Source organism: Echeneis naucrates, chromosome 17 (genome assembly GCF_900963305.1).
Source record: "Echeneis naucrates chromosome 17, fEcheNa1.1, whole genome shotgun sequence".
Taxonomy (NCBI): domain Eukaryota; kingdom Metazoa; phylum Chordata; class Actinopteri; order Carangiformes; family Echeneidae; genus Echeneis; species Echeneis naucrates.
In genome coordinates, this window is record NC_042527.1 from 5,358,977 (window position 1) to 5,376,070 (window position 17,094).

Sequence of the window (17,094 nt, forward strand, 5' to 3'; positions counted from 1 at the left end):
GTGGGCTTTAGCAGTCCAGCTGGTCACATTTGTACATTGTGGGAATGTTGAGTCCAGCTGGCAATTGTATTTTTCCACATGAAGCCAAGCATTCACATTGCAGAAATTATTTGGGAGCAGAGTGTATTTAGGTATAGAAATAGAAACTTGCATTACTTTGAGTTTATGTAATCTCTTACCAGAAAAATTTCAATCATTTCAATCAGTGATTACAGCGTTCAGCGTTGGCACAAAGTCTACATTTTAAAACTGCTTTTTACTTCTGAAAATAAAAAAAGAGCAAGGAAAGACAAGCATACTGAAGAAAGCCTTGAAGCTTGCATTAAATGTTTTTGTGGCATCACAACAGACTGAAAAGCTGATTGTGGCTAACATGTCAGCAAAAAAAAAAAAAAAACAAGAGCGAAAACAGTGAAGTCGGAGCTGTAAAAACCCAAGCAATGAAGTGAAAATGAGTTTGAGGTTTTTTTTGTTTGTTTGTTTGTTTATTTGTTTGTTTTTTCATTTTTTGTGTGAAATTATTGATAAGTACAGCTTTAATGAGTCTGGGTATTTTATCAATCTAGAACCAAATCCAAACTGGAACAGGCTCAAGCCCAGCCCCAAAATGTTTCCTTTTTTCTGTCATGGTTTTCCAAAAAGCCAAAGCCATAATTCTGCCAATGTGTGGTTACTGTGTTGTCTGCAGCCTGGTGTCTGGGCTCAGACAAAGGCTGCTTACTGGAGACAGAAGATCCAGTCTGTGACAGCATGCTAAAATCAGGACTGGACTAAACTCTTAGAGACCGAGATTACGAACTGAGGTCATTAAAAGTAATAAGCTGACTGGCTAATACTGGCCCAGAGCTGCAGCTGCTGAGATCCTCAACTCCGCTCACTTCAGTAAGTATGAAAAACTAACCATAAATAGGATGTGGCTGTTACTTCAGATACATTTCACATATCATTCTTTCTATGCTGCTCATCTCATTGTCAGATCGAAAACATCAACCACAACTAAAAACAGAAGTGTTTATGCCTTGTCAGCCCCCAAAAGGTAATGACAGACATCAACTGAGCATGTTTTCTTAACTTTGATTTAAGGCGGTACATAAATAGATTTGATAGGAAATTCAAAGAGGTTTGGTTTCAATTAGCAGTCATGATACGATCTCAGATTTTGCTACAGTATAGAACCCATTCCTCGTCATCATGCGCTTTGATCAAGTATCAGAGCAGAAAAACCCAGATTTGAGTCCCTCTGGTTTACTAAGTACAGCTGAATTTAGTGAAGCTCAACTCCCTCTTTTCCAAATAGCATATCTACAAAATGCCAAATGCAGACAGGGTGTTTACGGTCACATAAGAAATATTTGAATTCAGCGTGTCGTGCATCACCCATACGGTTACACCTTCTAGGAAGTTTTACTTCAGGAATCCCACATCTATCTAATAGGAGGAAAAAGATATTCATGAGAGTGGGAACACATAAAGATATGTTTGATTTGTGCATGAGTTTGCTCTTGTTGGGTGCCCTGGCGAATAAGAAACCTTTGATTAATATCAAAGTATTTTTTTCAGCTATGCCATTTTTATTTTTGCTTTACCAGCCTTTTATTTTTATTATCTATTTGTTGGTAATAATATATTATTTTAGTATATACTATTGTCTACCTCTGTTGACAGTTTGAAAGGTTATCCTAATGAGTTCATTCCATATATCTACCCAAACTACTCCTACACATCACTTTAAGAGGTAATATATTCATATAAAAGGGAAAAAAAAGGATATACCCTTATTTATTAGGATGAGCTGGGAAAATGTGTTGTGTGCCAATTAAATGAAACCTTGATGGGATTTATGCCCTCCTCAAAATCCATAGTTGAAGGCCCCATAAACTTCAGGCTCACAGCATTTATAAATAATCTAGGAATGCTTGCTCAGGATTATTTGGATGTGATAGCGAGCATCTGTTAAAACACAATTTAAATGATCCCTTTTTTGTCTGAGCTGCAAGAAGCACAGCTGCAATGTCTGGGATTTTTGCTTCACACCTACAAACCGTACAAAAGGTCTTGTATTTCATAAAGATGTCCTGTATATGATAATGACACAAAAAGATGGAAGATGAAGACATCAGATAAAGATTTTTTTAGGTGTGGGAAGATAAATGTACTGCATACTCCATTACAGTCTGTACACATCTGTCTTGAGATCTGCACTTTTTCAAGCATGCCTATGTGTGTGAGCAGGCTTGTTTATATGCCCCTGGTGGGGACTTCCTCCTACTCCTGTGGAGACCAAGAGGTTGAGAAAGCTTTGGTAGGTCTAGCTTTAAGGTCAGGTTTTGTGTGTGTGTGTGTGTGTGTGTGTGTGTGTGTGTAGCTCTGCATGCCATTTAGTCATTTAGCACATACCTTGCAATAGTGTCCCAATTGGGAGTGATTAAAATGATCAAATCCTGTATGTTTTAATCAGGTCTTATTATCAGGTTCAGGCAGAAGTGGTAAGACCCAAGCCTGGATAAATGAGGGAGGGATGCGGCAGGAAAGGTATCCAGTGTGAAAAATGTAGCCAAATCAATCATGCAAGTTACGGAGCTGACTCTCCGTGTCAACCACAAGTAGTGAAAAAGCCGAAAGAGAAATAAAAAACAAACAAATTAAAAACATTTTAATGATGTGACTTTTTTTCTTTCATATCTTGAATGTTCCAGCTAATGGGGATCCTTAATAAAATGAAGCAGTTGCTTTAGGCCACGGAGTGACCACAGTCTCCATGGAGAAAAATGTTCCAGCACCAAAGCCAATCATATCTTTATTGGTATCATTTTGCTGTTGTAGCAGCACACGGTTAAAATTAATCAATAAATATGAATGATTGTCTGATGAATATTAGCTGTGTCAGTGAGGATATGAAACTGCAGCTTGCAAGCTGGAGAAGGAATATGACTGCGCGCTTAGACACCAGCTGCCTGCCTGCTGCATCTGCATGTAAAATGCGAAATAACTCAACAAAAGCAGAAAATGTCGCCATAAGTAGCAGCAGCTCCAGCGGAGCAGAAAAACCAGGTAAAACACCCAGCTGTTGGCTAAATCAGCCTCATTTAAGCCACTACAACAAGCTTCACATTTTCCAACACCTTCGGGGCTGCAGAGAGCTCTTAACTCACCTTGTAAGTTGATTCTGTGGCAGTTTAAATGGCGTCTTTCACCAATCATGCATGGAATGAAATCTAATTCATCAAAGGCCTTCTTTAAGCTTGATCTCATGACTCAAATCTGGCAATAGTTCATTATATGCAGCCTGTGCTCTTCACTGCAGGATTTATGTAACCCTGCTGGCCAGATTCATGTTTTTTTCTGTTTCTATTAATTTCTAATTATTGCCTCTGATCCATTTTACATTGAATCAGTTCATGATCACATCAGTTCAGATAAGCAATTTTAATTTTTCAAGGCTGTTCAATTTTCTGCAGAAGCAAAGCGAGTTAATGTTTTGTTTTGTTTTTTTTTTATGGAGTGCTGGCATTAACTTTGCAGTCCTCCTAGGTCCTTTTGCTTGACATGTTTCCTGTAGGACAGTTGGATGGCTGTATATTACTGAAACAAACAGATTTAAAGATGTTATCGATTTTTTATGAACACATGCATCTTGTCCAGAAAGAAACATCTACCTTAGAACCTGCTCATTGTAAAAGAAACAGCTCACTTTTCTTTCTCCAGGAGCCCATTCATCAGCGTCTTCTTAAAATTAGATACTGAGGTAAGACTCATACAGTCCTGAAAGAAATCCTACAGTGTTTAGCTATGGAGCTTAAACTCTTTCAAAGAGGTGTGGTTTTACCTTGTGGCCATGCTGGAGGCTACAGTTTGTGAAGCGTTTCCACTTTATAATACACGGCTTGTCAGAATAACAGAAAATCTTTTCTGTGAAATATGACACGGTCTATCTTCCAAAATCATCAACCAGTTCAATCAGGAGCTTTCTAAAGCAACATAAACATCATAACCTTCATGAAGGGAAGATTTACTGCAGTCCTCTTGTAATGGACTGAACTAGTTTAAGTTTGTTTTATCAAAAAAAAAAAGCTTGTTGGGAGAAAAAAGCCAGGAATTCAAAGCATTCCCATTACACACAGTGACAGTTGATGAAAGATGTTTTGCTGATAGTTTTGCTCCGGCCTCAACACTTAATTTTTTAACTGACCTTGTGCATCGTCATTTCAGGATTTATTTGAACCGAATTTCCAGTGATGCTCTCTGTCTGGACTCCTTCTTTGAAGTCAAATATTTTTTCAATCCTGGCATTGGCTTCGCTTCTCGGTTGCTAGGCTCCACCTGTCCTTCATCTTCCAGCAGCTTTAGGCCAGTGCCTGTGCAGGAGTCATGCCAGAGACTGTGGCTTCTGTTGCCTCTCTCCTGGCCAGCTCCCTACCAGCTCCCATGGTAAGGAAGGCTTAGCAGTCTGGCCTCCAGGACGGCTGCCCAAGCAACAGAGGAGGATTCCTGTCAAATGTGCCTGAGCCTGTCAACATGCAGCTGCTGTGTTTTTGGCCAGATTGGAGGAAAGAGCGAAGAAATTGAACTTTCGCCTTTGTCCTCGTGTTTAAAAAATATCATTTACTGAGCAATCATTTCAACTTTCAACTGGGCTGTAAGAAGCCAAGGCCTGGTCCAAACCTAGTGGTAGCTGGACCACTTCATATTTGCATTTTGTTGCGTGTCATTCAGTTTAGCCCCTTTATCTATTTACTTCTCTCTCATTCTTGATGCCCGCAAATATAGCAAATTTGCGCAGCACATGTTAACCAGAAGTCAACTCCAAGCCAATTCCAGGCTGCTGCTCTGCACTGCAGAAATTCTGATTTTAGCAACACTACTCCATCTGAATCACCATACACTTAGCGATGTTCACCGGTAAAATTAAAAAGTTAGAAACTCTTTCACGGAAATGCATGTGTCAGAAGAAGGAACACTCAACTTCATCCTTGCTCGGCAGTTCTGGAGACTCTTAAATGAAAGTTTTGGCTACGTCGTCTATATTGTCAGGTAATCTAGCAACACAGCTCTTTGTTTGTGCAAAGCTTTAACTTAACTGTTTATGTTCAGCTTTGGCGAAGGAATATGGCTTTGGCATCCAGGAGCCACTACAGGTTGAAATACAGCTGTCAGAAGTTGAAACGTTGATACAAGTGTGCAGTAGACAGTAAACTAAATGTACTGTCATCTGCAAATCACAAGCTCTTTGGAACAAAAAAGAAAAGCAACGTCTACAAACCTCTGCACAATATACTTAATAGGTTTCATTTTAATTAGTCTTCATTGTGTTCCTTGGATAAGCATACTTAACATAATTATGTTTTTCTACGCTGAGGCACGGCAGTGGCAGCATGACGCCGTGGGGCCTCCCATAGGAAGAAAAAAGGGCTTGAAGAAAACCTGCTCTAGAGCACACTAAACTCCAGGCAGAACAATAGTTTGGCTTTCAGCAGAAACAGTGACCCGATGTGCGCAGCCAATAAAACACTGGAGTGGCTTCAAGAGAAGTCTCCAACAGTCTTTAAGTAGCCCAGTCAAATCCCACAATCAGATCTCATAGAACAGCTGAGGACAGACCTGAAGAGTTTACAGATGTTTTCCATCCAATCTGATGGATCTTGAGAAGAACTGCCAAGAAGAACGGGATAAACAGGCCAAATCCTGGTTTGTGGAGTCTTAGCCAAGAATATATGAAGCTGTAATTACAGCCAAAGGAGGATCCAGAAAGACATGAATGAAGCAAATATTTCAATTTTGGATTGGTAATAGAGCTGCAAAAAAATGTATTTTCGTCATTTAAAAATTAAAGTTCCAACAAAATGAAAAATGCAGCAACAAACAAAAAGTTGTTTCAATTTGTTTTGAAGTGGCTATAATACCATTTCCACTTCAGTAAATAGAAATTGTTAAGGAAATTTAGCCTTAGGGATACAGGTTAATGCTGTTTAATTATTTTTATTACTTGCATTTTACATCATCAAAACATATCAAATTCCTTTTCCATATCAGAGTAGTTCACAAGTCACTCAGACAAAAGAACCCCATGATAAATACATTAAACACTTTAGGAAAAACAAGGAAAGTGAGTACCTTTAGAGCAGCTCTTTCATCCACAATAAATAAAAGAACAGGTCTTCAGAAGTTCAAACTGAATTTTGTAGTATTGTTTCAGTGTGCATTGTTAATGTGTAATGCGCCTGGAAATGTATCCACTCTCCGAAAATGTGTGATTTGAATGGGGGTTTGTCTTAGTATAGTGATGGAGTCCAAAAAATGGGAGCTTGCTGTTTCATCTTATGAGAGACCAAAATATGGACTCCGGACATTTAAAGGGCTGTTGGAGATTTAAGTCTTGGTTTAGGGCAGTGTTTCCCACACTTCCTCTGTTGGGCCCCCCGAGAACAGGACATACATACACTCATTTTGTTTTCAGAGTCCATTGCAGTTTATTTCACGCAATGTAATTACTACAAACCTCAACCTTTTTTGAAAAAATAAAAGGAAACGGCCATGAACTGCAGGTTGTAATAAAAGACAAACCATCTTTAGCTGATATTTACTGTATTTATTTATTCATTCATTTTTCCCTCACCCCGCGCCCCCCCTGCAATTGCTCTGCGCCCCCCACTTTGGGAACCACTGATTTAGGGTAAGGCTTAGATTAGCTTTGACTAAAGGGCGAGGAGATGCATTATGTCCATGGTGGGTCCCAACAAAGATTCAAACATATACGTGTGTGTGTATGTTTGTTTACTTGTTCTGTCATCTTCAAAAGACTCAATGTCAAGCTGCCCCCCATCTACGTTCTCCAAGCAGGAATTTTGCAGCAGCATTCCCTTAAAGGAAAATAAAATGACTGCACTGGAAAAGCAAGATAACAATGAACCCACACACCTGTGTAGATATCATAGTAGCTGTAATATAAAAAAGGAAGGGGGAGAGGGCAGACCAAACCTGAAACATCACTTGGGACGAGAAGGCATGGAAAGATGTGCAGATGAACAACAAACACAACCAGAGCCAAGTGAGTGATAATCACAGTAATGATGATAATCATCGACCATCCAAGCGGAGAGAAAATAAAGTTAGAGCAAATTATATGCTGGGTAATTCCCCCCCACCACACACACACACACACACACACACACACCAGAGTTAAGTTGGCAGTAGCAGAAGAGCTAACAATGATAAATTGTCCATACCTACGATCATATTAGCAGTAATTATAGCATTAGTGTATTTCATACAGTGATGAAAGTGGATACTGTGAGCTGAATACAGAGTTGAGGGTGGACTGTGAAAGTGGAATTTTTGTCGTGGCTCCATGTATTGTCATTTCCCATCATGTTCACTTTCGCTTTCATCAGGAGCTGCTATTGTTTCGGCACTGCTCCGGCTGACAGAGTCTAATTTACAGGTGGAGCCAGGCTTCCTGCCAACCTAGTGAAATTGGTCTCCATTTTCTGACATTGAGGCTTTTGGGAGCGTGATTTCTTTGATCTTTCCAGGCCCACCAGACAATTTCTGGTACTCTGTTTTACATCATCACCCCCTGTGTCTCTGTCTCTCACTTTCTTTTTGTTCTGTCTAGCTCTCTTTCTGTCTCATCAGACTATCTGCCTACCGTATCTTTTTTTATTCTAGTCCTGTCACTTATCATTTCTTTATCGCTTGTCTTACTTATCTCGGCTTCATCTTCTTTCACTTTCCCTTCTCACTGTGCCACTGTCATTAAGTGTAACATACCATGTCATGGCTTTGGTTGCCTCGTAAGTCACAAGCCCACAGTATGTTTTTCACTCAATGTATAAATTATGCTTTACTGTGTATTTTGCCCCACTTTATAATTATATTCTTCAAGTCACATGGTGTTTTGTAGTTGAACTTTCACAATTTAATTGGTTTAATCATCAAACAAACAAAATTACAGAAATTAAAATGACAATCTCTCATTATTTGTGGGAGTTCTTGTAATATGGTGTTTCGTATAAGTAATGAAATAAAACTCAGTATTTATATTAGAGGTGCTAAACACATAACATTTAGAGGGGTTCACATGTTTCTTGTTCCTGGTTGTGCCATCTGAAGCACTGAGACTGGAGGTTTTTAAGGTGCTTTTGGGGCAACAGCGCCAGCCACTATGCCCCTGTGATGCCCCTAAATGGGACCATCATTTCAAAAATGAACATCATGTTGTATTGAAGTAGACTTGAAACTAGAAGACTGGGACCATAAAGTGATCAAGTAAACCTTTACTGAGTTCATGAGTAAAAAGACAAGTAAGCCCATTTTCATAGACTTCAATACAATTGGACTGCTTTTAGAGAAACACTGTTCATAAAAAAAAAAACTTGATAAAAGTTAGTAAAATTTTTGTACTCCCTCAAATAGCAGTTGTTATGACAAGTGAATCATGCATGATTTACATTTGATCATGAGCACATTAACAGCGACGACTCCAAATCAGCTGGAGGACGTGTGTCGTGAACTGTCCCACAGTTATATACAGTTACATACAACCTTAAAAGGCAGCAGCTGAGTAACCAAACACTTAGGTTCGATCGCATCTGCTGCAAAATCTCAATGCAGCTCCGTTGTACATGTAACAATTAACTGAGAGTCAGCTCGTCGAAGTGTGTGTTGCATGTGTGTTCATCGAATTATAACCTATCCACCCCTGTCGTAATAAGTTATGACAAAAAAAACAAACCAAATATCATCCTGACATTGCCAAAAGCACACGCTATAAGTGCTCTGACCATTATGCCGTTCATTCTCCTTTGGCACAATCCTAATCCCGAGTTCCATAGTCAACAGTCAAACATGAATGGCTACACCATTAACTAACCATTTGTGACTGCCTGCATCTGTTCCACAATTCGGTACCTGTTGATGGAAAGAACAAAGGGAGAAATTACCATTTTGCCATATGTCTCTACAGCAGTGGCAAAGTCTTCCAACAAAGCAAGAGCAGAGAGAATCTGTTTTTTTTTTTTTTCAAGTAAACAAAGTGCAAATAATAACTCATGCATTTATAAACCGTCATGTTATAAAGATTAAACTGGAGCAGGCTCATTGATGAGAATGCAGTGACATTTAATATACTAATTAAGCAATATCAAAACTAGTATTTATGTGTTTGGAAGAAAATCTGTTGAGCCATGCGGGTCGACATTGAGCAGAGCAGATGAGACTTTGATGTCTTGCACCTGCAGGTCCCTGCACCTGTATTGAGGAGGCAGACTTGATGGCCAGATGCAAAAATTATTCTCACTTCTGCTGGTCACTTCCATTTCATACTACACATATTACGCAAGTCAAAATGTAAATTTTTGCTGCAATCCCCATGAAAAATACATATCCAGAGGAAATGAGCCGGAGTGTGGGTGTTGCTACCTGGTGCTTATTTTACCCCGTCTACACTCTGGGCTCTCTGTACCTCCACATCCTATGGGACGCTGGTCGTTTATATTGACTTTCACACCGAAACATAACCCAGCTTTTTCTCATTGCTTCTCGTTTTGGGAGTTTTTTCTGCCAAGCCATTTTTAAATCGATTTTATCTTAGAACCGAGCCATAAATCATCCCATCATGAATACATAGAAATGATGTGAGGAAACAGATGTTTTTTTGCCACTTCACCCGAGCGTCTAATGGATCACCCCAGACGGTAAGGAACCCCATCAAGAGGAAGCCTCCTCCACAGCACAGGGAGAAGAGATGATTATGTTCAAATTGTCCGTCACATCAGAGACAAGGGAAAACCTTGTCTTCATAAAATCAGATTCATATTAAAATCACACAGCACACTGCCTCTTTTGTTTAATGATGCAAAAAGCAGTATATATTGGGGGGTCACAACTATTTATCTGCTTAACCAGTTGTGTGTCTGCCCACCATCTGCATGTTTATTTTTTGACTAGTGTGCTACGTAGACATTAAACATAAACCAAAATAAACAATAAAAAGTGATTCAATATTTGCCACCATTCCGGCCAGTTATTCAGGATTAGGATAAGCCTGCTGTGGAGCAGACAGACATCCTCTATTTTACTGCCAGAGAAAAGCACCATGAATTAGAAACACTAATGAACTTACTTTTTTACCTTTTTTACAATTAAAGGGATAAAATATTTATCATTGTCCGCTTCTTTGCCAACATGTTCTGTGGCAAAAAGCTACTTTAACCTGATAAAATAAGAGTTTTATTCACAGTGCTTGCTGCCATTATGTGGGTGGCTTACTGCAGTGCGTGACCACAACATCTCATCAATAGAAGTAAACAGTGCTTTCGTTGGGGGCTGTTTTCAGCTGTGTATTAATACACATTTGGTGTTTAGTGGATATCTGTGGCAGCAGGGCAATGTCTGTGGGACTCACTGAGAATAAACAGCAGTGTCCGTGCTCTTGGTAGTGGAGAAGATGTCGCACAGTGTGGGTCATTCATTTCTTTTTTTAATAGTTGTTGTACAGCAGTGACGCTAAAACGCAAAATAAACTACAACAGGCTCTGACTCTGTGGGACAGTGTTGAGGGAAGTTTTGGAAACAAATTTATTATAGGAAGGCGGTGAGTACATTCAGGAAGTTTTATGCATATACATAGACCTTGACTTAATATCGTGTGTTTGAATGTAACACGAGTCTATTCAACAGCCCGCCGACTGCCCTGGCCACCTGCACCTGAATCTTGCCTGACCAACCATGATGCACATAAACATTCCCACACAGCTACAACACACTACAATCACCTACTCCATGTGCGCACACACACACACACACACACACACACACAGATATTTCCCATGAACAAACCGCCACCACCCTCCACCTCCTCACACATTCCTCCAACTCTCTCTGTCTCTCCAGTGCACCCTCCCTCTTCTTTTCATCTCCCTCACTTTTCCTCCATCCACCAGATGGCTGACCCATCTGCTCCCTCTCTCTCTCCCTCACTCTCCACCTCCATCCCTCTCTGCCTCTCTCCCCCACTGCTCATGTGGTTGAGATCCAAGTTGTGCACGCACAGGACCCTCAGTTCCCTCTGACGCTATGCACTCATGGGGCTGACTCGTTCCCTTCTCGCACCGATTGCGGGTGTTTGTGCGCATCTGCTTGCCTGCCAGCTTACGTGCATGGAAGCCCACGTTTTGAAGGCATTTCTGACAACGGTTCTTGAAACGCATGTGTCTGTATACTTTTTGTGTTGTATATACGTGTGGTTTCGTGTATGTGTCTGGACATTTGTGTCTGTGTACACATCTGCTTAGGTGGCCAAATCTGTGTGTGTGTGTGCAAACTACCCTCCATCTGTTAGAGTATTTATGCATGGTGGGGTAGAGGGAGTTGTCTTATTATAGACTGAAATGTGTTTTTGCTTTGGTGTAAAGTGTATGTGTGATATTTGACTCAGCATTGCTTTTTCTGTAAGGAGCTACAGAATTCATCACTGTGGGAAATGTTTATGCTCTTTTCTGCTAGAAATGAAGTGTGAAGTTTGATCCTACTCATTTGCCTTTACATTAAATATGAAGCCGGGGTGGGGTGGGGGGGGTTATCTTACCTTAGCATAAAGTTTGTGAACTGTCCAAAGACTTCAAAGAAAGGCAATTTAGGTGATTTTGATCATGATGAGGTTGTTGGTGCCACATAAACTGGTATGAGTGTTACAGATTTTCATGCACAACCATCTCTGGGGTTTAGAAAGAATGGTCCAAAAGGACAAATTATCCAGTGTGCAGGAGTTCTCTCAGCCAAGATGCCTTGTTTAAACCAGAGGCCAAAAGAGAAAGGCAAGACCAGATCAAGGTGAAAGAAAGACTAGAGTAAGACTAGAGTATCTTTGAAAGCAAAACATGTCAAACACACAAGCTCACAAAAAAATGAAACAACACAACATCAGAAAAAAATTTTGTGTCCATTTCTGCTGTGACCGTTGGGTAGTAGGGTCAGAATTCTTTATAAACAACATAAAAACATGGATCCATCTGGCTTTGAATCATTGTGAAATGATGAATGAAAGTGAGCTCTACAAAAAATAACCAAAGTGGAATTTAGCAATGGTGGGGGGTGAAGTTGCCTTTCCAAGATAGTCCAACATGTAACCACTACCAACATCCGTTGTCCCCTTCACAGTACCTTTGCGACGATTAAAAATATCAGAAATCACTCAGTGTTTGCCTGTTTTCAGCTTTCAGAATTAAATAGGTAAACCATTTCCTTGCTGTAGCATATAGCATATTTTCCAAAATATCAAGCTATAAGGACGAATGAACAGAGGGTTGCTATAGGAATGTAGGAATCACATTTCTGACACATTTTACTGTGTATTCTCAACTTTCTTTAAATATAAAATCATTACAACATTTGATAAAAACCGTTGTTTTAAAGATCTGATTGTTTCAGACAATTTGCTAGCAGGTGTGTTGCTGAGAATGCAGCTATATGTATGTATGGGGAGAAATCTGGCTGTGTGCAAGATAAGATAATATATACAGTGGGGAGAACAAGTATTTGATTGTGCAGGCTTTCCCACCTGCAAAGCATGTAGAAGTCTGTAATTTTTAATCATACGTACTCTTCAACTGTGAGTGACGGGATCTTAAACAATCACACTGTATGATTTGAGTAATTAATTAGCATCTTTGATACATCAGAAAAACAGAATGTAATATTTGGTACAGAACGCTTTGTTTGCAATTAAAGAGATCAGATGTTTCCTGTAGTTCTTGACCAGGTTTGCACACACTGCAGCAGGGATTTTGGCCCACTCCTCCAGATCCTTCAGGTTTCGGGGCTGTCACTGGGCAATATGGACTTTGAGCTCCCTCCAGAGATTTTCCTATGAGGCTCAGGTGTGGAGACGGGCTAGGCCACTCCAGGACCTTGAGATGCTTCTTACGGAGCCACTCCTTTGTTGCCCTGGCTGTGTGTTCCAGGTCCTTGACATGCTGGAAGACCCATCTTCAATGCTCTTACTGAGGGAAGGAGGTTGTTGGCCAAGATCTTGCTATACATGGCCCCATCCATCCTCACCTCAATACGGTGCAGTCAGCCTGTCATCCCCAAAGGATGATGTTTCCACCTCCATGCTTCATGGTTGGGATGGTGTTCTTGGGGTTGTACTCATCCTTGTTCTTCCTCCAAACACGGCAAGTGGAGTTTAGACCAAAAACTCTATTTTTGTCTCATCAGACCACATGACCTTCACCCATTCCTCCTCTGGATCGTCCAGATGGTCACTGGCAAACTTCAGACAGGCCTGGACATGTGCTGGCTTGCGTGCGCTGCAGGATTTTAATCTATGATGGTTTAGTGCGTTACTAATGGTTTTCTTTGAGACTGTAGTCCCAGCTCTCTTCAGGTCATTGACCAGGTCTTGCCATGTAGTTCTGGGGTGATCCGTCACCTTCCCCGTGATCATTGATGCCCCACTAGGTCAGATCTTGCATGGAGCCCCAGACCAAGGGAGATTGACCGTCATCTTGAACTTCTTCCATTGTCTAATAATTGTGCCAACAGTTGTTGCGTTCTCACCAAGCTGCTTGCCTGTTGGCCTGAAGCCCATCCCAGCCTTGTGCAGGTCTACAACTTTTACCCCTGATGTCCTTACACAGCTCTCTGGTCTTGACCATTGTGGAGAGGGTGGAGTTTGCTTGATTGTGTGTGTGGACAGGTGTCTTTTATACAGGTAATGAGTGGAGAACAGGAGGGCTTCTTAAAGAAGAACTAACAGGTCTGTGAGAGCCGGAATGCAAATCAGTTATTTAAAAATCATACACTGTGATTTCTGTATATGTGTTTTAGATTCCGTCACTCACAGTCGAAGAGTACCTATGATAAAAATGACAGACCTCTACATGTTTTGTAAGTGGGATAACCTGAAAAACTGGCAGTGTATCAAATACTTGTACCCCCACTGTAAAAGCTAAAATGATGTCCATGCTGACGTGTCACACAAACTCTTATCTAAAACCATGAAGTGGATCTGTAAGATAACTAATCTTCATTGTTCATTGTGACTTTTTGAGCTTTATTTTCTCCTCCAAATAAGGTCAGACAGCCCGAAAACTGTCTGACTACTGATTATCTGAGGTTCTGTTAAAGTTTTTCCTTGAACTGAGTAATAAATTTAATAGAGCCATCAAAGGTAAAGAAAGAAAAGGAAGATTGAAGTTGTAATCAAAAGGACATCTCCATTAAAGCTAGCTCTATCATGCTGCTGTCATGAAGGCTCAGTGGTAGCTCTACCCACTGCACATCAGAGTCACTATGACCTTGTCTTTACAGATAGCTAATACCCTGCAGACAGGCGTTTGACTGACAGGTGGGCACGCGGAAGCTCTGTGCACACACACACAGATTAACAAGCAAGCGAGCAGACACACACATCCCAAGCTTACATGTGAGTGGACACACAAAACACACGAACCATGAGGCAAATCCAGACACAGAGGAGGAGATAAACAGCATAAGCCTGAGGAGGAGAGTCATTTCTTCAGACACATGTGGCAAGAGTCAACAAGGAAAATAACAGAGAGGAGGAAATGGCTAAGCAGACATCTGACAGACATGCTGGACAGGCACACAGATGCACAGATGGGCAAAATGACAGACAGACATGCGAGTAGGCAGACTGATATTTTGCTATGCAAGTCCCTGCTGCCTTAGCCTGATATGAATATCTAAGTGCAAGCACAGAAACGTTGTGAAACTGAAAAACAAACAGAATTTTGACATTTTTGAAAAAGAAAAACAAAACAAAAAACAACACATATACCAGCATAACCTTCACCACAACAAAGCCTCTTCAATACAGATGTGGAGACAGTGATATTTGGTTTTGAGATAGAAGAGTTGTGCTCCAAATGTGATCGCAGTCTTCTGAAGGAGACAAGAAGTAGGGGTAACGGCGAGTGCAGTGATGGGACATTTCCTTAGATGTTCCGGTTGTTCAGATATTCAATAAAGAAAAGAAAACACGAAGTGCATGTATGGAATAAGAATCCTCCACCTACTTCAAATGCGTGCATTTGTGTGGAAGGTACGGAAACCCAAGCTCTGTGTCTCTCTGCGTCTCTCGGTTGCTATTAAGGACACACCTGGCAGAGGTGCCTGTGTCTTGGGGAGTGTGGTGAGGTGTGGTGAGACAATGCAAACGATGGCAGGGGAAGGTTGTGTTGGCGGGAGGAGAAAAACAAGGAGGTCACAGGGGTCGCTATGAGCACCAGGCCAACTGTATTCAAGTGGAAACCAATGTCCCCCGACAGGGAGGATGAAACCACACGGAAAATAGGGAATGGCGGCCTAGATGCCGCCCACTTGGACACATGCAGCATCCACAGATGCTACCCTGCATATGCACGTCCAAACACAATATCTACCAGATACAAACAAATTACAGAAACCACCACAGGCAGAGCCAAGTGAACAAGAAGCATCCCACATGCCAACAAGCATCATAATGCTCCAGTTTACCCCTGACTCCTCTCCACACGTAGCCCCATGCCTGAGGTGCTTAACAGGAATTGGTCAGACCTCCTGCCCTCTCCTCTCATCTTCTGCTTTAACCCTTCATTAATCCCAAACAGTTTGTTTTAGTCCTTTGCTGCCAGCCCTCTTAGCAGTGCAGCATCCCCTTCTGAAATTCCCCACGGACGCATTCAGAACAGATTAGACAAGATGAAAGCCCACGTCAGAGCCGGGCGGCTGCACCACAGGCGGAGAGCAGAGATTATGAAGACTCGGGTGAGAAGACTCAGGTGAGAAACAGTAACAAGCAAACAAACAAATTTAATTTCAGATTGCAAATCATTTTGATATCATTTGCACACTGACAGGAACAGACAATAGGAAGCGGTGCAAAGTAGGTGTTTCATCAGGTGTTTTTTTGTTTTTTTTTTAATGTGTGTGTTTTTTCTATTGTTTAACAGAATTCTCATTTTTATTTTTATTTATGAGCATAAGAGAATGCACAATAGGAAACAAAAGGTCAGGATAAAGAATGACAACATGAAAACGTTTGTTCTCTTCTGACAATGGATAATGGGCACACTCTTGAGAAATATATCTATGAAGGGAAAAAGTACGCAAAAAAAGTGTTGCCACACTCAGGGATGAGGAAAACGCTTTAATGTTTTATGTTCCGAGACGGCAGCAACACTGCTTACTGTGGAGGAGACACTGTATAAATATACCTGAACAGCTTTACAAGGTTGTTTTGAAGAACAACAATGCAGAGAGGCACAGGAGTAAATATCCACAACAAGCATCACTACTGGAGGACCCTCCCAAAGTAGTAAAAACCAACACTACTGAATAGTTAAATGAAAGGATATTGTAGTAAGAAGCACTACAGGGATTACAGACAAAGGCGACGCAAACAGTAGGCTTATTCTGATATATTTTAACAAGAAAAAAAGGGGATGGAAATAGCAGAGCTTGCTTGAAAGAAACAGGTGGGATGTGGGGGAACAATGCACAGCAGGAAAATGTGTGAGGTAGTAAAGTCCACACTACCCCTTAAAGAGAAATACACAGTTAGATACTACCAATGTTTTATATTCATAACAAGACATGATCAATGCTATTTTGCAACAAACATCATACCATCAGACTTGCTCCTCATTCAAAATGCAAAATGATCTTTGGCGCACAGTGGTGTGGTCTAATAACTGGTATCTGCGTCTTTTATGTCTGTGTCTTATGTGGCTTGAGACAATGAGACACAATGAGTGTAAAGTTTTGAGGTGGAATCAAAAGTCCTGATTCTCTGATTCTGAGGGGCAAATGGGTTATTAGATTTGACTTTGATGTTTCTGGCATTGCTTTTTTATCAAGCAAGTTTGGCCAGTGATCAACACAAAATCCAACAGCAGAGCACACAAATATACCCAGAATTAAAAGGGACACACAGAGGACAATCCTCTCTTTTCATGTCTTGACCCATCAAAGAGGGAGAGGCTCAAGTCGAGCTGATGGTTCAGTGTGGCCGACGTGTCCCAGTGAGTCACTGTGCTGGACTGGCACTTCTGCATGTAATGCAGCGATTTTTCACGTTATCAGTAACAGCTG

The 17,094-nt window shown here is 40.9% G+C and overlaps 1 protein-coding gene across 1 annotated transcript in view; it reads right to left on the reverse strand.

The window, feature by feature from the left end:
- Positions 1–13,655, reverse strand: part of cdh24b (cadherin 24, type 2b) — a 163,586-nt gene extending 149,931 nt beyond the window's left edge. The window contains exons 1-2 of the mRNA XM_029524683.1: positions 13,558–13,655; positions 13,106–13,161 (exon numbers count right to left, since the gene is read on the reverse strand). Of these exons, the coding sequence (XP_029380543.1) occupies positions 13,106–13,161; positions 13,558–13,655 (154 nt within the window). The remainder of the gene's footprint in view (positions 1–13,105; positions 13,162–13,557) is intronic.
- Positions 13,656–17,094: the final 3,439 nt, after the last annotated feature.